General features: G+C 46.6%; 1 protein-coding gene across 37 annotated transcripts in view; it reads left to right on the top strand.

The window, feature by feature from the left end:
- PLA2G6 (phospholipase A2 group VI) overlaps positions 1 to 22111 on the top strand; it is a 107032-nt gene that overhangs the window by 33514 nt on the left and 51407 nt on the right. For 36 of the 37 annotated variants that reach the window (XM_063603272.1, XM_063603267.1, XM_063603265.1 and 33 more), the window contains 3 exons: positions 13203 to 13418; positions 15359 to 15542; positions 18472 to 18659. In XM_063603272.1, the coding sequence (XP_063459342.1) occupies positions 13203 to 13418; positions 15359 to 15542; positions 18472 to 18659 (588 nt within the window). Of the gene's footprint in view, positions 1 to 13202; positions 13419 to 13875; positions 13958 to 15358; positions 15543 to 18471; positions 18660 to 22111 lie in introns of those variants that run through there. The other variant, XM_063603277.1, reaches the window with a different exon arrangement.

Genomic DNA, 22111 nt, shown 5'->3' with positions numbered 1-22111 from the left:
ATGATCGAATTACCTCCTAATGGCCCCATTTCTTAATACTATCACACTGAGAATTAAGTTTTAACATAAGAATTTTAGGAAGACACAAACATTCAGACCATGGAACATATATAAAACAGTTGTCCTACCAACTAACAGAATACACATTCTTTTCAAGCACACCTATATAAAAATTATAGACACTGACCTATGCTGGCCATAAAGCAAATATGAACAAATTTCAGATACCTGAAGAGATTTAGACTATGTTCTCCAACTGCAGTGCAATTAAGCTAGAAATCAATAGCAAAAATGTAACTATAAATGAGCCCATATGTTTGAATTTTAAGCAAGATATATGTAAATTATCTATGGTTCAAAAAAGAAGTCACAGTGAAATTTAGAAAATATCTTGACCTGGCGGGTTGCAGTGGCTCACGCCTGTAATCCCAGCACTTTGGGAGGCCAAGGCGGGTGGATCACCTGAGGTAAGGAGTTTGAGACCAGCCTGGCCAACATGGTGAAACCCTGTCTCTACTAAAAATACAAAACATTAGCCGGGCGTGATGGCGGGCACCTGTTGTCACAGCTACTTGGGAGGCTGAGGCGGGAGAATCACTTGAATCCGGGAGGCAGAGGTTGCAGTGAGCCGAGATTGCACCACTGCACTCCAGCCTGGGCAACATGAGTGAAACTTCATCTCAAAAAAAAAAAAAAAAGAAAAGAAAAAGAAAATATCTTGACCCAATGATGATGCAAATACTACGTATCAAACTTGTAGAATGAACTTCCACTTCTGGCCATGACAGAGGAGCCTGTATCAGACTAGCCTTCCTATTTATATATTTATTTTTGAGATGGGGTGTCGCTCTGTTGCCCAGGCTGGAGTGCGGTGGTGCAATCTCAGCTCACTGCAACCTCCGCCTCCTGAGTTCAAGTAATTCTCCTGTCTCAGCCTTCCAAGTAGCTGGAATTACAGGCGCCCACCACCACACCCAGCTAGTTTTTTATATTTTTAGTAGAGACGGGGTTTCACCATGTTGGCCAGGCTGGTCTCGACACCTGACCTCAGGTGATCCACCTGCCCCTGCCTCCCAAAGTGCCGGGATTACAGGTGTGAGCCACTGCGCCTGGCCCTGAGTGACCTTTTTAATGTGTTGTTGAATTTGATTTGCTAGTATTTTGTTGAGAAGTTTTGCATCAATATCCATCAGGGATACTGGCCTGTAGTTTTCTTTTTTTATATGTCTTTGTCTGATTTTGGTGTCAGGGCAATACTGGCCTCATAGAATGAGTTTGGAAGTTTTCTCTCCTCTGTTTTTCATAATAGTTTGAGTAGGGTTGGTATTAGTTTTTCTTTAAATGTTTGGTAAAATTAAGCAGTGAAGCCACTGGGTCCCAGGCTTTTCTTTGCTGGGAGACTTTTCATTACAGCGTTGATCTCATTACTTGTTATTGGTCTATTTAGGTTTTGGATTTCTTCACGGTTCCATCTTGGTAGGTTGTGTATGCCTAGGAATTTATCCATTTCTTCTAGGGTTTTCAATTTATTGGCATATAATTGTTCATAGTAACCTCTAATAATCCTTTGAGTTTCTGTGATATTGGTTGTAATATCTCTTTTGTCATTTCTGATTTTTTTGTTTAGGTTTTCTCTCTTTTTTTGTTAGTCTAGCTAAAGATTTATTGATTTTGTTTATCTTTTCAAAAAACTTTATTTTGTTGATCTTTTGTATTGTTTTGTTTCAATTTCATTTATTTCTGCTATGATCTTTATTATTTATTTTCTTCTACTAATTTTGGGTTTGGTTTGCTCTTACTTTTCTAGTTCTTTAAGAGACATCATTAGATTATTTTGAAGTTTTTCTACTTACTTGATGTAGGTGCTTATAGGTACAACTTTCCTCTTAGTACTTCTTTCCCTGTATCTCATAGGTTTTGATATGTTGTGTTTCCATTATCATTTGTTTCAGGATGTTTTTAAATTTCCTTCTTAATTTCTTCATTGACCATTCAAGAGCATATTATTTCATTTCCATGTGTTCGTATGGTGTGCAAAATACCTTGTTTTTGATTTGTAGTTTTATTTCATTGTGATCACAGAAGATACTTGATATGATTTCAAATTTAAAAAGTAATTTGGCTGGGAGAAGTGGCTCATGCTTGTAATCCCAGCGCTTTGGGAGGCCGAGGCAGGCAGATCATGAGGTCAGGAGATCGAGACCATCCTGGCTAACACAGTGAAACCCCATCTCTACTAAAAATACAAAAAATTAGCCAGGCATGGTGGCAGGTGCCTGTAGTCCCAGCTACTCAGGAGGCTGAGGCAGGAGAATGGTGTGAACCCGGGAGGCAGAGCTGGTAGTGAGCCGAGATCGCGCCGCTGCACTCCAGCCTGGGTGACAGAGCAAGACTCTGTCTCAAAAAAAAAAATAATAACAATAATAATAATTTAAGACTTGTTTTGTGGCCTACCATATGGTCTATCCTTGAGAATGATCCATATGCTGAGGAGAAGAATGTGTATTCTGCAGCTGTTGGATGAAATGTTCTGTAAATATCTAATAGGTTCATCTGATCTATACCACAGACTAAGGCTGGTGTTTCTTTGTTGATTTTCTGTCTGGATGAACTGTCTAATGCTGAAAGTGGAGTATTGAAGTCTCCAGCTATTATTGTATTGAGGTCTATCTCTCTCTTTAGCTCTAAGAATACTTCCTTTATATATCTGGGTGTTCCAGTGTTGAGTGCATATGTATTTAAAATTGTTATATTATCTTGCTGAATTGACCCTTTTATATAATGACCTTCTTTGTCTCTTTTTATAGTTTTTGTCTTGAAGTCTGTTTTGCCTCATAGAATAGCATAGCTATTCCTGCTCTTATTTGGTTTCCATTTGCATGGAATATCTTTCTCCATCCCTTTAGTTTCAGTCTATGTGTGTCTTTACAGGTAAAGTGTGTTTCATGTAGGCAACAGATCACTGGGTCTTGTTTTTCTATCCGTTCTGCCACTCTGTGTCTTTTGATTGGAGAGTTTAGTCCATTTATGTTCAATGTTATTACTGACAAGTAAGGACTTACTCCTGCCACTTTATTAATTATTTTCTTGTTGCTTTGTGATCTTCTTTCTTTCCTTCCTGTTCTCCTTTTAGTGAAGGTGATTTTCTCTGGTGGTATGTTTTAATTTCTTGCTTTTTTTTTTTTTTGTGTGTATCTGCTGTATGTTTTTTGATTTGAGGTTAACATGAGGCTTGCAAATAATATCTTATAACCTAATATTTTAAACTGATGACACCTTAACACTGATTGCATAAACAGACAAACAAGCAAAGAGAAAACTAATAAAAACTCTACATTTTAACTTTGTCCCCCCACTTTTTAACTTATTGTACTGTTTATGTCTTGAAAAGTTGTAGTTATTATTTTTGATTGGTTCCTCTTTTAGTCTTTCTACTCAAGATATGAGTGGTCTACATATGACAGTGTTATAATATTCTATATGTTTCTGTGTACTTGCTATTACCATTAAGTTCTGTACTTTCAAGTGATTTCTTATTGCTCATTAATGTCCTTTTCTTTCAGATTGAAAAACTCCCTTTAGCATTTAGCAGTATGTGAACTGCATTTTTCAAGTCCAGAATTTCTGCTTGATTCTTTTTTTTTTTTTTTTTTTTGAGATGGAGTCTTGCTCTGTCGCCCAGGCTGGAGTGCAGTGGCGTGATCTCGGCTCACTGCAAGCTCCGCCTCCCGGGTTCACACCATTCTCCTGCCTCAGCCTCCTGAGTAGCTGGGATTACAGGTGCCCACCACCACGCCTGGCTAATTTTTTGTATTTTTAGTAGAGATGGGATTTCACCATGTTAGCCAGGATGGTCTCGATCTCCTGACCTTGTGATCCGCCTGCCTCGGCCTTCCAAAGTGCTGGGATTACAGGCGTGAGCCACCGTGCCCAGCCTGCTTGATTCTTTTAAATTATTTCAATCTCTTTGCTAAGTTTATCTGTTAGGATTCTGAATTCCTTCTCTGTGTTATCTTGAATTTCACTGAGTTCCCTCAAAACAGCTATTTTGAATTCTCTGTCTGAAAGGTCACATATCTCTGTCTCTCCAGAATTGGCCACTGGTACCTTATTTAGTTCATTTGGTGAGGTCATGTTTTCCTGTATGGTCTTGATGCTTGTGATGTTCGTCAGTGTCTGGGCATTGAAGTTAGGTATTTATTGTAGTCTTTGCAGTCTGGGCTTGTTTGTACCTGTTCTTCTTAGGAAGACTTTCCAGGTAATAAAAGGGACTTGGGTATTGTGATCTAAGTTTTTGGTCACTGCAGCCATATCTGCATTAGGGGGCACCCCAAGCCTACTAATACTATGGCTCTTGCAGACTCGTAAAGGTACCACTTGGGTGGTCTTGGATAAGATCTGGAAGAATTCTCTGGATTACCAGGCAGAGGCTCTTGTTCTCTTCCCTTACTTTCTCCCCTAAAAGTGGAGTCTCTCTCTCTGTGCTGGGCCACCTGGAGCTAGGAGAGGGGTGACACAGGCACCTCTGTGGCCACTATCACTAGGACTATGCTGGCTCAGACCTGAAGCCAGCACAGCACTGGGTCTCACCCAAGGCCTACAGTCTCCACTGCCTGGCTACTGCCTACGTTTGCTTAAGGCACTAGGGCTCTACAGTCAGCAGGTGGTGAAGCCAGTGAGATTATGTCCTTCCCTTCAAGGCAGCAAGTTCCCCCCACCCCCATCCTGGGAAGGTCCTTAGATGCCATCTGGGAGGCAGGGCCTGCAGTCAGAAACCTTAGTAGTCTCCCCAATGCTCTATTCTATTACAGCCTGGCTGATACCCAAGCCATAAGGCAAAGTCCTTCCCGCTCTTCCCTCCCCTTTTCACAAGCAGAGAAGTCTGTCTCCATGGCCACCACTGCCCCAGCCCTGTGGCAATGCTGCCAGGCCACCATCAGTGTTCATTCAGGGCCTAAGGGCTCTTGAAGCAACTGAACGCTGCCAGGCCTGGGACTCTCTCTTTAGGGTAGTGGGCTCCCCTCTGACCCAGGGCAGGTCCAGAACTGCCACCCCACAGCCAACACTTAGAATCTGGGACCCCAAGAGCCCTCTTGGTGCTCTGCCACACTGTAGCTGAGCTGGTACCTAGGCTGATTTTTGCTTTTTATGAAGGTACTTTTTTGTGTGTATAGTTCAATTTGGTTTTCCTCCAGGGAGGACAATTGGTGGAGGTTTCTATTTGGGCATATATATTTTTTTTTTTTTTTTTGAGACGGAGTTTTGCTCTTTCACCCAGGCTGGAGTGCAGTGGCGCGATCTCGGCTCACTGCAACCTCTGCCTCCTGGGTTCAAGCGATTCTCCAGCCTCAGCCTCCCCAGTAGCTGGGATTACAGGTACCTGCCACCATGCTTGGCTACTTTTTTTTTTAATTAAAAAGTAAACTTTAATGTCGAAAATGCAAACTTGGGGAAGGCAGAAAGATCACACACAAGGCTGTCGCTTCACACTTGGAAGGTTGCACGGCGGCCAGGAGAGGCGCTCCTCACTTCCCAGACAGGGCGGGGGCCGGGCAGAGGCGCTCCTCACTTGCCAGACGGGGCGGCGGCCACATGCCTGGCTAATTTTTGTATTTTTAGTAGGGACGGGGATTCTCCGTGTTGGCCAGGCTGGTCTCAAACTCCTGACTTCCGGTGATCCACGCACCTCGGCCTCCCAAAGTGCTGGGATTACAGGCGTGAGCCACCGCGCCCAGCCCTATTTGGCCATCTTGCTTTGCCTCCACCTTCATTTGATAACAGAGCACCCCCATGTAACCACCACCACAATCAAGATATAAGACATTTCTGTTATTCCCCAAATTTCCTTCACCCTCCTTTATAGTCCATGGCACCCACCCCATCCCTGGGCAACACCTATGTGCTTCCTTTTTTTTTTTTTCCCTGCAGGAGGATGCCTTCCTATACCTATGAGCATTCCATCACTGCTGCTTTTAATCATATAGCGTGTAGTCTTATGAGTCTGACTTTTTCACTTAGCATAATGCTTTTGCAATTTGTGATTGAGTGTTTTCATATGATTCTGTTTTTTCTGTCTCTTAGCTTGGAAGTTATACACTTTTTAGCAGTAACTGTTGGGAGATCATTCTCCAAGAGTCTCTCTCATGTTTCCATACATCCTGCTAGCAGAGACATTGACTAACTGTTTTTGTCTGTTTAGTGTTGCTATAAAGGAATACCTAAGTCTGAGTATTATACATAGAAAAGAGGTTTTATTTGTCTCATGGCTCCTCAGGCCATACAAGAAACATGGTGCCAGCATCTTACCAGTGTCACATGGCAAGAAAGGAAGTGAGGAAGAGAAAATAAGTTGTTAACTGGTTGTTAAAAAGTGCCAGGCCCGGACGAGGCACAGTGGCTCGTGCCTGTAATCCCAGCACTTTGGGAGGCCAAGGCGAGTGGATCACCTGAGGTCGGGAGTTTGAGACCAGCCTGACCAACATGGAGAAACCCTGTCTCTACTAAAAAAAATACAAAAAAATTAGCTGGGCATGGTGGTGCATGCCTGTAATCCTAGCTACTCGGGAGGCTGAGGCAGGAGAATTGCTTGAATCCAGGAGGTGGAGGTTGCAGTGAGCCAAGATCACCTGGGCGACAAGAGCGAAACTCTGTCTCAAAGAAAAAAAAAGTGCCAGGCTCTTTTTAACAACCAGTTCTTACAGGAACTAATAGAGTGAAAACTCACTCACCCCCACCCCACAGGGAGGGCATTAATTCATTCATGAGGGATCCACCCCTATGACCCAAACACCTCCCATTAGCCCCCCACCTCCAACATTGGAATCAAAATTTAACATGAGGTTTGGGGGGCAGAAATCCAAATTATAGCACTACCTTTGTTCCAGGCTACCTTCAAAGGATGTTTATACAGCAAACAGCCTTGGAAAATAGAGTTAGGGTCTCCTTGTAGAGCACAGGGTAAGTTTGCTTACTTTTCAGCATAATCAAGATTGTGTCTTCTTCTGGAGCAAAACTTTGACAACAGCAAGCGGGGCAAAGTCTGAAACCTTTTGCACATCTTGACAGAACCTTAGAGATTACTAGATTTATCTCTGCCTTACTCAAGGTCCATTAGTATCTTCCAGAACAATAAGTTGGTCTTAGAATCCTTTAGCTATGTATTCCCTTCCAGGCTTCGATGCTGTGTGCTGTTGTTTTATTTAGTTTTTATTTTAAACCCAACAAGACGCTATACCATCAATACTTATTTAGATCCCCCCACATATTTAACTTGCCATGGTGCTTCATTCTTTCATGCCTCTTTAAGCATCCATCTAGGATCGTGTTCATTCCACATGAAGAGAAAGCTTTTGGCCCAGCACGATGGCTCACGCCTGTAATCCCAGCACTTTGGGAAGCCTAGGCGGGAGGATCGCTTGAGCCCAGGATTTCCAGACCAGCCTGGGCTACATGGCAAAACCCTGTCTCTACTGAAAATACAAAAAATTAGCCAGGTGTGGTGGTGCACGCCTGTAGTCCCCGCTACTCGGGAGGCTGAGGTGGGAGGATTACTTAAACCTGGGAGGTTGAGGCTGCAGTGAGCGGTGATTGCACCACTGCACTCCAGCGTGGGTGACAGGAGTGAGACCATGTCTCCAAAAAAAAAAAAAAGAAGGAAAGAAAAAGCTTTTGTATTTCCTTTGGTGTAGGTCTGCTAATGACAAAGTCTCTGGGTTTTTTGTTTGACTAGAGAAATGTTTTAATTTTAACCTTATTCTTGAAGGTTTTGTTTTTGTTTTCATTTTGTTTTGTGTGCTAAGTACAGAATTCTCATTGGCATTTATTTATTTAGAGACAGAGTCTTGCTCTGTGGCCCAGGCTAGAGTACAGTGGCATGATCTCCGCCTCCCAGGTTCAAGCGATTCTCCTCCCTCAACCTCCTGAGTAGCTGGAGCTACAGGCATGCACCACTACACCTGACTAATTTTTGTATTTTTAGTAGAGACGGGGTTTCACCGTGTTGCCCAGGCTGATCTCAAACTCCTGAGCTCAAGTGATTTGCCTGCCTTGGCCTCCCAAAGTGCTGGGATTATAGGCATGAGCCGCCGTGCCTGGCCAGCATTTATTTTCTTTTCAGCTCTTTAAGGAAGTCATTCCATTGTCTCTGGCTTCCATTGTTGAGAAGCCAGCTGTCATTCTAATGGTTGCCCTTTGAAGATAACTTTTTTTCCTCTGCTATTTTAAATATTTCCTCCTTGTATTTTATTTTCAACAGGTGTAATGTGGCACATATATCAGCAATTGTTATGTTACATACAATACATATTGTGTAACATATGTATCATTATCAGTTATTGCTGTGTAACAAACTACTCCAGAGCACAGTGGCTTATAAAAGGAATCATTTATTTAGTCCATAAATCTGCAATTTGAGCAGAGCTCAGTGGGAAAGCCTCAGCTTTACTTTATACGGCACCATATAAGGTAACTCGCAACTGGCAAGTTGGTGCTGGCTGTTGGCTGGGAGTTCATTCAGGGCTCAGGGCCCAGGACCAAGAGTCGTCACCATGGCTTGCTTCAGCCTCCTTGAGGCATGATGGCTGGGCCCCAAGAGAAGAGAAATAGAAACTTCCAGTCTCTTAAGGCATTGGTCTGGAAGCTGGGACGGCATCACTTTTGCCATATTCTGTTGGTAACGCAGTTACATCGCCAGATTAAAGGGTAAAAAGATACAAATTCCCACTGCTCAGTGCAAGGAATATCAGTGATTTAGGGGGCCCTGTTTTAAAACCCCTACAAGGTGCTAAGCGTGGATTTCTGGGGCTTTCTTGTTTTTTGTTGTTTTCTATGTGTTTTTTTTTTTTTTTTTTTTTGATGGTAGGGTCAGGGAGGGCTTATAGGGTATGTTAAATCAGCAGAATAATTTTATTTATTTATTTGGAGATGGAGTTTCACTCTTTTGCCTAAGCTGGAGTGAAGTGGCGTGATCTCGGCTCACTGCAACCTCCGCCCTGCTGGTTCAAGCGATTCTCCTGCCTTAGCCTCCCAAGTAGCTGGGATTATAGGCACCCACCGCCACGCCCGGCTAATTTTTGTATTTTTAGTAGACATGGGGTTTTGCCATGGCTAGTCTGGAATTCCTGACCTCAGGTGATCCACCGACCTTGGCCTCCCAAAGTGGTGGGATTACAGGTATGAGCCACTGTGCCTGACCTATAATGTTTTTTAAAAATCAGTTTTGGAATGTTTGCAGACATTAACTCTTCAAATGTGGCTTCCATTTGATTCTTTTTCTACTCTGCCTCTGATCCTCCACTTATATATGTATGCTAGATCTTTTATTAGATAGTCTGTGTCTCTTATGTACTCTACTATATTTTGTATTCTTCTGTCTCTCCATGCTTTATTCTGTTTACTCTTTCCTGATTATATTTTTTAATTTTGTAATTTCCATTTGACGCTTTTTTGATCATTCAAAACTCTTCACCAAAATTCTAAATTTCCTTTTTTAACCTCTTGAATGTTATCACAGTTACTTTAAAGTCTATTTTGGATAACTTAAATATTTACAGTCCCCTCACAGATATGTTTCTTTTGTATATTGTTTCTGTTGGTTTTCTTTCATGTCTTATCTCCACATATGCCTGGTGAGTTTTGATTATGTGTTGGTCATTGTATTTGCAAGTATGCTGGTAGAAATAATCTGGAGTGGCCGGGTGCAGTGGCTCATGCCGGTAATCCCAGCACTTTGGGAGGCTGAGGCAGGTGGATCACGAGATCAGGAGATCAAGACCATCCTGGCTAACATGGTGAAACCCCATCTCTACTAAAAATACAAAAAATTAGCTGAGCATGGTGGTACATTCCTGTAATCCCTGCTACTCGGGAGGCTGAGGCAGGAGAATCACTTGAACCAGGAGGCAGAGGTTGCAGTGAGCCGAGATCACGCCACTGCACTCCAGCCTGGGTGACAGAGCGAGACTCCATCTCAAAAAAAAAAAAAAAAAAAAAAAGAAGTAATCTAGAGCCTAGTTTGATGTTTCCTTACAAAGAATGAATTTATTTTTGCTTCTCCCAGGTACCTGGGAACACTTGCAACTAGGATAACCTCAGTCTAGTTTCTGGAACTGAAATTACTTGAGGCTGAACTGTGGTCTCTGTGAGAGCGTGTCTGTGTATGGCTCACCCTTATTCCTAGGCTACGTAGTTCTTTAGGACCCTAACCCAAAGTAAGAGATGTTCATCAGGGCTCACCTCTTGGCAGACCCCTGGGCTCCAGTCCCTGTGTCCTGAGCCCCATGAGGCTGTTACTGGTACTGCTCATCTGCCCATCCTCTCCAGTAACAGCCACCTGAACACTGCAATTCCTGGGTTTCCATCATTCCTTCCAGCCTGGTGAGTCATCAGTGTCTTTTGAGGTATCCAGTGCCTGCCAGCAGATGTTTTTAAATAATTTGTCCAGCATTTCTGGCTGTCCTCAGTAGGTGGTCTGTTTCACATTCCCTAGTCTGCTGTTAATGGAAAGTGGAAGTTCTGAGAGAGAATCATCATTCCCGTCAGCATTCAAATGCCTGATTACACTTTCCCCATTCGCTACCCCTTCCTTTATTTGCTCCTCTCCACAGCAAAACTCCTCAAAAATATCTATCTTTGCAATCTTCAGATTCTCACATCGTGTCCTTAAACCCACTTTAATCAGGACTTGGTTCCCTCCATTCCACTAAAAGTAATGTTGTCAAGGTCGTGCATGCCTCTGTGATGCTAATTCCAGTGATGAGTTTTCAGTTGTCATTCTCTGACATATCGGCAACACTTGATGTGGAGTACCCTGATGTTGAGAGGCTGGTGAGATGAAGGAAAAACCCAGCCAAGGGCAATGAGGAATGGCTTCCTTCCGCCTCCTCCTTCCCTATCTTTGTTGTGGTTTTTGTTTTTTCTGTAACACTGATTACGTTATAGTTTATTAAATGTACTTCCTTATTCTATGTTTTTACTTTAGTCATTTTGTTGATCTCCTCCATAATAACATAGGCTCGGGCCAAGCGCAGTGGCTCACGCCTGTAATCCCAGCACTTTGGGAGACCAAGATGGGCGGATCACTTGAGGTGAGGAGTTCGAGACCAGCCTGGCCAACATGGCGAAACCCTGTGCCTACTAAAAATACAAAAATTAGCTGGGCGTGGTAGCACGCGCCTGTAATCCCAGCTATTAGGGAGGCTGAAGCAGGAGAATTGCAGGAGAATCACTTGAACCCAGGGGGCAGAGGTTGCAGTGAGCTGAGATCGCGCCACTGCACTCCAGCCTGGGTAACAGAGTGAGACTCTGTCTTAAAAAAAAAAAAAAAAAAAAAAGGCTTCAGGAGGGCAGAGCATTTTATGCAATTGTTCATTAATTGACCCCTCCATTTGGCACAGATCACATGCCCAGTAGTTAACTGTTAATCGATGCACTCTCTGTGGAACAACAGGCTGGTCCCGTTGAGCCAACACTCTCTGGGCACTGCCTTCACTAGACTCTGGCTGGCTGCTGCGCTTGTAGAGGTATGCAAGACAAAACCTTTTGGTATGTTAAAAGCCCTGGTCAGAACTTTAAGTAACCATCACTGACATGTAATGGTTGTGGTTTTGAAAGTGCTTTTATAGTGGTTTTTCATCTGTCCTCACAGCACCTCTGGGAGGTAGGTAGGACAGATACAGTTAGTCTCATGTTTCAAATGGGGCTCAGAGAGGGAAAAGGATTTCCCAAGATCACACAGCACCTTAGTGGCAAAACCTGGACTCAACCTCAACACTTAAAAATGAACAAAGCTGGCCGGGCGCAGTGGCTCATGCCTGTAATCCTAGCACTTTGGGAGGCCCAGGCAGGCAGGTCACCTGAGGCCAGGAGTTTAAGATCAGCCTGGCCAACATGACAAAACTCTGTCTCTTCTAAAAATACAAAAAATTAGCCGGGCATGGTGGCGGGTGCCTGTAATCCCAGCTACTCAGGAGGCTGAGGCAGGAGAATCACTTGAACCTGGGAGATGGAGGCTGCAGTGAGCCGAGATCGTGCCATTGTACTCCAGCCTGGGCAACAAGAATGAAACTCCATCTCAAAAAAAAAAAAAAGAAAAGAAAAGAAAAAGAAAAGTTTCCCTTTTTTAAAATATCTCATTTTAATGACTGCATAATAGTTTATTACATAGTTATACCATAATTTATATAATATTTTGTTGCTGTACATTTAGGTTAAACAATACTTACTTAGTTCCTACTATGAAGAGGGGCCAAGTACTCGAGGCTGGGGCTCTCACATGTGGCAATGAAATTAGAAAGTGGATATGGCAGGGCTGTGGTAAAATAAAATAAAATATAAAAATAATAAATGATATTACCAAAGAAAAGGAAAGTTTTTCAAAATAAAAGAAAATCTAGACAAGCATAGTGGCTCACACCACTATGTAATCCCAGTACTTTTGGAGGCTGAGGCAGGAGGAACACTTGAGGCCAGGAGTTCAAGACCAGCCTGGGCAACATAGCAAGACCCCCTGTCAACAAAAATAAAAAAAATTAGGCCAGGCACAGTGGCTCACGGTGGCTAGTGCCTGAAATCCTAGCACTTTGAGAGGCTGAGGGGGGTGGATTGCCTGAGCTCAGGAGTTCGAGACCAGCCTGGGCAACATGGCCAAACCCCATCTCTACTAAAAACACAAAAAATTAGCCAGGTGTGGCGGCACACGCCTTTAATCCCAGCTACTCTGGAGACTGAGGTAGGAGAATTGCTTGAACCCGGGAGGTGAAGGTCGCAGTGAGGTGAGATTACAACACTGCACTCCAGCCTGGGTGACAAAACGAGACTCTATCTCAAAAAAAAAAAAAAAAATTAGCTGGGCATGGTGGTGCATGCCTGTAATCCCAGCTACTCAGGAACTAAGGTAGGAGGATCCCTTCAGCCCAGGAATTCGAAGATGCAGTGAGTCATGATCACACCACCGCACCCCAGCCTGGGTTACAGAGCAAGACCTTGTCTCTAAAAAACAAAGAAAGTCTAACCTAAACGCCATTATGTCATTTACATGTGTATAGGGGTGTGTGTGTGTGTGTGTGTGTGTGTTTGCTTGGGAGGGGAGTCGGGCTGGAGCTGGCCAGGCCGCAGCCTGGGGACCTTCTGATTCCAGCAGGGATGTGGGCCGAGGGTCCCGCCTTACTCATTTCGGGTCTTGCTCCTCTGTCCTGGCTCTACAGACTCTTCCAGCTGGAGTTGGAGGCTGACGCCCTAGTGAATTTCCATCAGTATTCTTCCCAGCTGCTACCCTTCTATGAGAGCTCCCCTCAGGTCCTGCACACTGAGGTCCTGCAGCACCTGACCGACCTCATCCGTAACCACCCCAGCTGGTCAGTGGCCCACCTGGCTGTGGAGCTAGGGATCCGCGAGTGCTTCCATCACAGCCGTATCATCAGGTGAGCAAGGGAACAAGACCATTTGGACAACGTGTGTGTACCTGCTTGTGTGGGCAGTGGGGGCCCGCAGGCCTCAGTTCCCCTCCATAGTTTGACTTAAAAAGGAGCAGGGCCTGGCATGGTCGCTCACTAACGCAGTCCCAGCACTTTGGGAGGCTGAGGAGGGAGGATCACTTGAGGCTAGGAGTTCAAGACCAGCCTGGCAAAATAGCAAGACCTTGTCTCTACGAAAAAATTAAAAAATTAGCATGTGTCTGTACTCCTAGCTACTTGGGATGCTGAGGCAGGAGGATTGCTTGAGCCCAGGAGTTAGAGTTTACAGTGAGCTATGATTGCACCACTGCACTTCAGCCTGGGTGACAGAATGAGGTCTCTAGGAAAAAAAAAAAAAAAAAAAAAAAAGGTGCTGCGTTGCTACCAGATTAAAATGTAAGAAGGACAATGTAATGTTTCCAGAGTCCGGAGTGCTCACCAGGTGCCAGGTCTGTGGGAGCTGATTTCTACCCACCATGAAATTGAATTTTCCCAACCCCCACAAGGTATCGTCATTTTATTTTATTTTATTTTATGTTATGTTATGTTATTTTATTTTATTTTGAGACGGAGTCTTAGTCTGTCACCCAGGCTGGAATGCAGTGGCGCGATCTTGGCTCACTGCACCCTCTGCCTCCTGGGTTCAGGTGATTCTCCTGCCTCAGCCTCCGGAATAGCTGGGACTACAGTAATGTGCCATCATGCCCGGGTAATTTTTGTGTTTTTAGTAGAAACAGGGTTTCACCATGTTGGCCAGGTTGGTCTCGAACTCCTAACCTCAGGTGATCTGCCCTCCTTGGCCTCCCAAAGTGCTGGGATTACAGGCATGAGCCACCATGCCCGGCCCAGGTATCATCATTCTAGAGAGAGCTAACAGGACTTGTGCAGGTCACTCAGCCAGAGAGGGTGAAAGAGGGGCTTGGATCCTTGGTGTCTGCCCAGGCTGCTCTTCTGGAAGCTGAAGGCCTCCTTTTGTGAATCCATTCAGCCAGCAGATGGAGCAGCTGTTGCCCCTGGTGAGGGCACTGTCCCCACCCTTGCACAGGGCACCAGTTGGCCATCTTGTGCAGAGGTAGCCACACCTCCTCTGAGTCTCTATCCTAGATAGCTCAGTTAAGCTCCCAGGCCCAGAACTCAAAACCTCACTGCTGGCCGGGGGTGGTGGCTCACACCTGTAATCCCAGCACTTTGTGAGGCCGAGGCGGGTGTATCACTTGAGGTCAGGAGTTTGAGACCAGCCTGGCCAACGTGGTGAAACCCCGTCTCTACTAAAAATACAAAAAATTAGCAAGGCGTGGTGGCGCACGCCTGTAATCCCAGCTACTCGGGAGGCTGAGGCAGGAGAATTGCTTGAACCCAGAGGCGGAGGTTGCAGTGAGCCGAGATTGTGTCACTGCATTACAGCCTGGGCAACAAGAGTGAAACTCCACCTCAAAAAAACAAAACAAAACAAAAACCCTCACTGTACTTTAGTTTCCAGGCATGCTCTTGGACAGCACAGTGTCTCATCTCACCACTACTCTGTCCATTTCCTGGGGCAGGCACAGCAGCTTGTGTAGATAAGGATATTGACGCCCAGGAAGGTTAAGTGAATTGCCCGAGGCTAGTGAGATATCCGTGTTCTGTGACCCTTTCCTGTGCCACCACCCTGCCCACTTCCTGCTGGTGTGGCCCTGGGGCCCATCTCTTGTACAAGTGAGCAAACTGAACAGAAACCTGATACAGGTCACATCAGATATAATTACATTCAAATCAGCCCAACTAGCTGAGTGGCGGGAATGCTCTTGAGCTCAAATAAACCAGAAAGTCCGAGTTTCCGAGCGCACTTCCCTGCATGTGCACTTAGGTCCCCCTGCCACCTTGTACCACACCTGCTCACCTCTGCTCACCCTGGCCCTCTCCTGCAGCTGTGCCAATTGCGCGGAGAGCGAGGAGGGCTGCACACCCCTGCACCTGGCCTGCCGCAAGGGTGATGGGGAGATCCTGGTGGAGCTGGTGCAGTACTGCCACACTCAGATGGATGTCACCGACTACAAGGGAGAGACCGTCTTCCATTATGCTGTCCAGAGTGACAATTCTCAGGTGCTGCAGGTGAGCAGGGGGAGGGGCAGGGTGACTGGTACTGATACCTCCCGGTGTCCACAGTTCCCTTTGGGCCTCTGGGCTCAGGTGTCACTCTCGGGCCTCTCACTGTCCCGCATTGGTCCTTGAGGCCTGAGCTCCTTCATGGAGGGTGCAGACCCCTCCCTGGCTCTTCCCTCCCAGCCCTTTTCCAGGAGCCACGTCCTCAGTCTCTTTGCTTGATAAACCTGGGGACGACCTCCAACCCAGCAAAATAAACCCCAAAAAAGGCCCAGCTCCAGTCAGTTAGTTCAGTTCCGCTTTTCCTGAGCACAAACTGTGAGCCAGATGCCTGCCTGGAGGGGCTCGTGGGCCAGCGGGACCTGGGCTTAACCTTTTGCAAGCTTGTCCAATCTGTGGCCCTGCAGGCTGCATGCAGCCCAGGACGGCTTTGAATGTGGCCCAACACAAATTCACAAACTTTCTTAAAACATTATGAGATCCATGCATGGACCTTTTTTTTAGATCAGCTGTTGTTAGCGTTCATGTATTTTATGTGTGACCCAAGACAATCCTTCTGATGTGGCCCAGGGAGGCCAAAATATTGGACAACCCTATTTTACAGGAATTCAAACCAAGCAAACCAAACTGTCTCCAGTTCCTGTAGGCGTTTGTGCCAGAGGCCCTCCTGTTAACGTTTTTGGTTACCTGGGCAAAAGATGTGATTTTTTAATTGTGGGCAAGCAGATGGGGTGATACTATTAAATAGCTATTTCATATATTAGATTGAACAGAAAAGGCAGGATGTTGGATTATGTTTTATTGTCTAGAATTAGAAAATTCTTCTAAAGATCATGTTCTCTCTGCCTTGGCATCAGAATGCAACTACGTTATACCAGAAAATGTGGATTCCTTTTTTTTTTTTTTTTTTTGAGACAGAGTCTCCCTATGTCTCCCAGGCTAGAGTGCAGTGGTGCGATCTCGGCTCACTGCAACCTCCACCTCCTGGGTTCAAGTGATGCTCGTGCCTCAGCTTCCTGAGTAGCTGGGATTACAGGCATGTGCCACCATGCCTGGGTAGTTTCCGTATTTTTAGTAGGGATGGGGTTTTGCCATGTTGCCCAGGCTGGTCTCCAACTCCTGGCCTTAAGTGATCCACCTGCCTCAGCCTCCCAAAATGCCAGGATTACAGGTGTGAGCCACTGTGCCCGGCCCAGAAAATGTGGATTCATATCTTATGCTTCTTGCTCTCAGGGAAGGGAATTCTCCACCCACTGTTGAACTCCACTTTCACCGAGAATCCTCTGCGCACCCAGCACGGTGCCGCGCAGACCCTGCCTCCACGCGGGGGTGTGCACACCCGCTTCTTGATAGTCATGCACGACTGCAGCTGTCCTTTATCTGGTGCTGATTGGTGCCTGACCTTGAACTGAGTGTTGTATGTGTTCCAGTTAATTCTTAGAATACACTCATGGGGTGGAGGTCATTATTCCCCTTTCCTCTCCGAAGAAACTGAGGTTCAGTGTTGTTAATTAAGAAGCGTGCCCAGGGAGGGCCACAAAGCTGAGAGAGTGGGGCTTGACCTTACATTGGCCTCGATGCCAGCCCTTTGCTCTTCCTGCTGTGTCTCTGGCCTGCCTTCAGGTCCAGTGGGACTGCTGTGAGGTGACCCTGGTGTCACATGGGTACACTGTGGTTGTAATGAACCTCATGGGGACAGCACTGAGCCAAAAGTGAGATAGTAAAACCCTCCTAGCACTTTCTTTTTTTTGAGACAGCATCTAGCTCTGTCGCCCAGGCTGGAGTGCAGTGGTTTGATTGTGGCTCACTGCAGCCTCAACCTCCTGGACTCAGGTGATCCTCCCACCTCAGCCTCCTGAGCAGCTGGGACTACAGGCTCGTGCCACCACATGGGCTAATTTTTTTTTTTTTTTTGAGACGGAGTCTTGCTCTGTCGCCCAGGCTGGAGTGCAGTGGCGCGATCTTGGCTCACTGCAAGCTCTGCCTCCCGGGTTCATGCCATTCTCCTGCCTCAGCCTCCAGAGTAGCTGGGACTACAGGCACCTGCCACCACGCCCGGCTAATTTTTTTTGTATTTTTAGTAGAGACAGGGTTTCACCGTGTTCGCCAGGATGGTCTTGGTCTCCTGACCTTGTGATCCGCCTGCCTCAGCCTCCCAAAGTGCTGGGATTACAGGCGTGAGCCACCACACCCAGGCCACGCCGGCTAATTTTTAAAATTTTTTTGGTAAAGATGGGGTCTCCCTATGTTGCCCAGGCTGGTATCACACTCTTGGTCTCAAGTGATCCTCTCACCTCCCAGTGTGTTGGAATTACAAGCATGAGCCACTGCGCCTGGCCCCTAGCTCTCTTTTTAATACTGCTGTTCTTTCATTGAAAACATAGTACCTGCATGTAGAAAAAAATCAGTCAGGACAGAATGAAAAGCAAGAATCATTCCCACCTGGACCCCCAGTGCCCATCCTGAGATACAGCTACCTTTTAAGTTCCTTGACTCAGAAATGTTTCATGTGAGCCACAGTCATGCCAGGTCGACCCCTTCCCTCCCATCCACACTGGCACTTGGCTTTCCTGGTGCTTCTCTTTACGTTCTTTTTTTTTAGACAGAGTTTTTGCTCTATTGCCCGGGCTAGAGTGCAATGATGCAATCTCAGCTCACTGCAACCTCTGCCTCCTGGGTTCAAGCGATTCTCTTTCCTCAGGTTCCTGAATAGCTGGGATTACAGGTGCCTGCCACCATGCCCGGCTAATTTTTGTATCTTTAGAAGAGACGACATTTCACCATGTTGGCCAGGCTGGTCTCAAACTCTTGACCTTAGGCGATCCACCCACCTTGGCCTCCCAGAGTGCTAGGATTACAGGTGTGAGCCACTGCACCCGGCCTCTTTACGTTCTTATCAGCATCCTATGGAGTCAAACTTCCCTTCCTCTTTCATCAGCTCCTTGGAAGGAACGCAGTGGCTGGCCTGAACCAGGTGAATAACCAAGGGCTGACCCCGCTGCACCTGGCCTGCCAGCTGGGGAAGCAGGAGATGGTCCGCGTGCTGCTGCTGTGCAATGCTCGGTGCAACATCATGGGCCCCAACGGCTACCCCATCCACTCGGCCATGAAGTTCTCTCAGAAGGGGTAAGACCTCCTCCCCTCCCCATCTGCTGTCCTGCTGGGCTCCAGCTCTCCTGTCACCTGTCCCGTGCCTGAGGCAAGCAGTATCTACCATAGATCTTAGCATCTCCAGCCTCAGAGCAGAGGCCCCGGGTTCACAAGCCTCATTAGGCCCCGCCTGGCCCAAAGAAGGTGCTCCATCATTGTATCATGGGTAGGAATCTCAGTTCACAAGTTCAGCTATGCAAGGAGGAGACTTTAAAATTTTTCTGGCTGGGCATGGTGTCTCACGCCTGTAATCCCAACACTTTGGGAGGCTGAGGTGGGCAGATCACCTGAGGTCGGGAGTTCGAGACCAGCCTGACCAACATGAAGAAACCCCATCTCTACTAAAAAATACAAAATTAGCTGGGCGTGGTGACACATGCCTGTAATCCCAGCTACTCGGAAGGCTGAGGCAGGAGAATCGGTTGAACCCGGGAGGCGGAGGTTGCAGTGAGCCGAGATCGCACCGTTGCACTCCAGCCTGGGCAATAAGAGCGAAACTGTCTCAAAAAATAAATAAATAAATAAATAAATAAATAAATAAATAAATAAAAATAAATTTCTATAATGTACCTTAATTCCTAGGAGTGAATCTCCCTCTATAAAACTGGAGACAACCAATCTTAGCCCTCTTTGGGGTCTCCTCTTTCCAGCTCCCCTCCAGGTGGTGCTCCAGTTCTGGAGTCTGATGCAACCCCAAGGCCCACCTGGCCCCTCCTCTAACCCAGCCCAGCCTGATCTGAACAGCCCTCCGATGGCTTCAGTGCTCCTTGGTTTCTTGTGTGCCCAGCTCAAAGCCTGGGAAATGCTTGGTAAGGTGGCCGAGCGCCCATCCACCTAGATGCCTCTTTCCTCTCTGGCTGGTGGCACGTTGGGAGGCAGGTACAGGCTCATGTTTTGGGAGCCTGGGAACCCCTGGTGTCAGGAAAATTATCTTCAAAGGGGTAGGGGATGAGATAAAAAGATAAATGAATATCTCAAATCTCAAAATACTATCTAGGCCAGGCGCGGTGGCTCACGCCTGTAATCCCAGCAGTTTGGGAGGCCAAGGTGGGTGGATCACCTGAAGTCAGGAGTTCGAGACCAGCCTGACCAATATGGTGAAACCCTGTCTCTACTAAAAATACAAAAATTAGCCAGGTGTGGTGGTGTGTGCCTGTAGTCCCAGCTACTCAGGAGGCTGAGACAGGAGAATTGTTTGAAACTGGGAGGCAGAGGTTGCGGTGATTCGAGATTGTGCCATAGCACTCCAGCCAGGGCGACAGAACAAGACTCCATCTCAAGAAAAAAAATACTATCTAACAGGAACAACATCTAGAATGAATGAATGAGCCAATGAATCCTTCGATCCCGGCACTGTGCTAAAGCACCAGCCTCACCGAAATGAAGAAGCCACTCCAGGACAGGAGACACTCCAGCCACCCAGAACCTCATAGCGCAGTGCCAGACAAGCAGTGAGAAGGCATGGGCGGGCAGCACTCAGGCAGGGAGGCTGGCACTTGTGCCTGTCCTCAGGTTGTTCCTTCCTCTGGGAGCTGCATCCACCTTGCTAGCCCCATGGGGCATTGCTAGCCCTTCTAAGGGCTGGACCAAGCCTGGAAAACCCTCCTTTCCTTGAATCTCCCAAGCACAGCCAGAATGAGCTAGAGCTTTCAGAAATACTTGACCAAACAGAGAAGATACCAACACCCCCAGCCCCGCAGTCAGGTTCCCCATTTGCAGGTTGTGACCTGAGTGGACACCAGGTGACGCTCTTCTCTACCCAAAGGGCTGGCACATGGCCCCACTCTTGCTTGTCTCCAGCCACCCTGAGCTGTTCTGGGCAGGAGCTGTAATTGACCAGTTTTCTCTCTCTTCAAACAACCTCAGCCCTCACCGGTCCCTCTGTCCCCACACAGGCCATCCTGGGTGGGTCCAGCGTCCCATCACATAAGAGGATCTTTGCACAGAAGACAAAGGAAGAGGCTCCTACCTTGAGTGGAGCAGGGAGATCCCTTATCGACATGGCAGCCAGCACAGCCCTACTCCAAGAATCCCACAGCCTCAGTGTTACTGACAAGTGGTTCCCTCACAGCTCAGACTAGGAGCTCCCTCGCTGTTTTTCTTTTTCTTTTCTTTTCTTTGTTTTGTTTTTGAGACAGAGTTTCACTCTGTCACCCAGGCTGGAGTGCAATGGCATGATCTTGGCTCACTGCAACTTCTGCCTCCCAGGTTCAACTGATTCTCCTGCCTCAGCCTCCCAAGGAGCTGGGATTACAGGTGTGCGCCACTATGCCCAGCTAATTTTTGTATTTTTAGTAGAGATGGGGTTTCATCATGTTGACCAGGCTAGTCTTGAACTCCTGACCTCAGGTGATCTACTTGCCTCGCCCTCCCAACATGCTGGGATTACAGGCGTGAGCCGCCGCGCCTGGCCACCTCTGCTGTTTTTCAATGCAGCTGACCTTTCCCACAAAGCTCGGTTTGTGCCTGCGGTTCTCAGATGGTTAAGCCCCTGCTGAGGAAGGGAAACAGATAATCCCAGACAGTGAGATGGAGGCTGAGACTGAGGATGCCTGGGGGCTGCACTAGGAGCTCAGAGACGGCATCAGGCAGCTGGAATTCAGGGAAGGTTTGGGGGCAGCAGAGCCCGAGCCAAGCCATGGACACTAGCTGGAGCTGGCCACTCGGGTGAAGACTTGGGGGGCTCCAGAGGGCCCAGGGAAAGAAGCTGGGCCTGACTCCATGTGCCTAGTGCTGAGCACCAAGCCCTGGCATAAGGGCTGTAGGGAGCTGGGCAGCATAAATCCTGGGCCTGTGCTGGGCACCCCTAATAATAGAGAAGAGCAGCTGAACACTAACGCTGTCCCAGCCACCGGCTTAGCCTTCATGTGGGCTATTTCACTATAGCCCAGAGAGCTGATGTATTTTATTCCCCCTTTAAAGCTGAGGGCCAAGTGTGGTGGCTCATGCCTCTAATCCCAGCACTTTGGGAGGCTGAGGCAGGAGGATCGCTTGAGCCTAGGAGTTTGAGGCTACAGTGAGCTATGATCATGCCATTGCCCTCCAGCCTGGGTGACAAAGGGAAATCCTATCTCAAACAAACAAACAAAAAACAGATGAGGAAACCAAGGCTTAGAGAGATTAAGTAATTTGCTCAAAGTCAGGCAGTCAGTAAGTGCCAGACCTGGGAATTAAACCCATGTGGGCTGTCCTAGTAATTGCACTAAAAAAAAAAAAAAAAAAAAAGCTTTATTGAGATATAGTTCCTATTCCATACAATCCACCTATTGAAAGTATACAATGATTCTGATATATTATGTTTATTTTTTCAACTGTGGTAGATTATATATAACATAAAATTTGCCATTTTAACCACTTTTGTTTTTTGTTTTTGAGACAGAGTTTCGCTCTTGTTGCTCAGGCTGGAGTGCAATGGTGCGATCTCGGCT

Source organism: Pan paniscus, chromosome 23 (assembly GCF_029289425.2).
Source record: "Pan paniscus chromosome 23, NHGRI_mPanPan1-v2.0_pri, whole genome shotgun sequence".
Classification (NCBI taxonomy): domain Eukaryota; kingdom Metazoa; phylum Chordata; class Mammalia; order Primates; family Hominidae; genus Pan; species Pan paniscus.
This window is presented reverse-complemented; position numbering and strand designations above follow the sequence as displayed.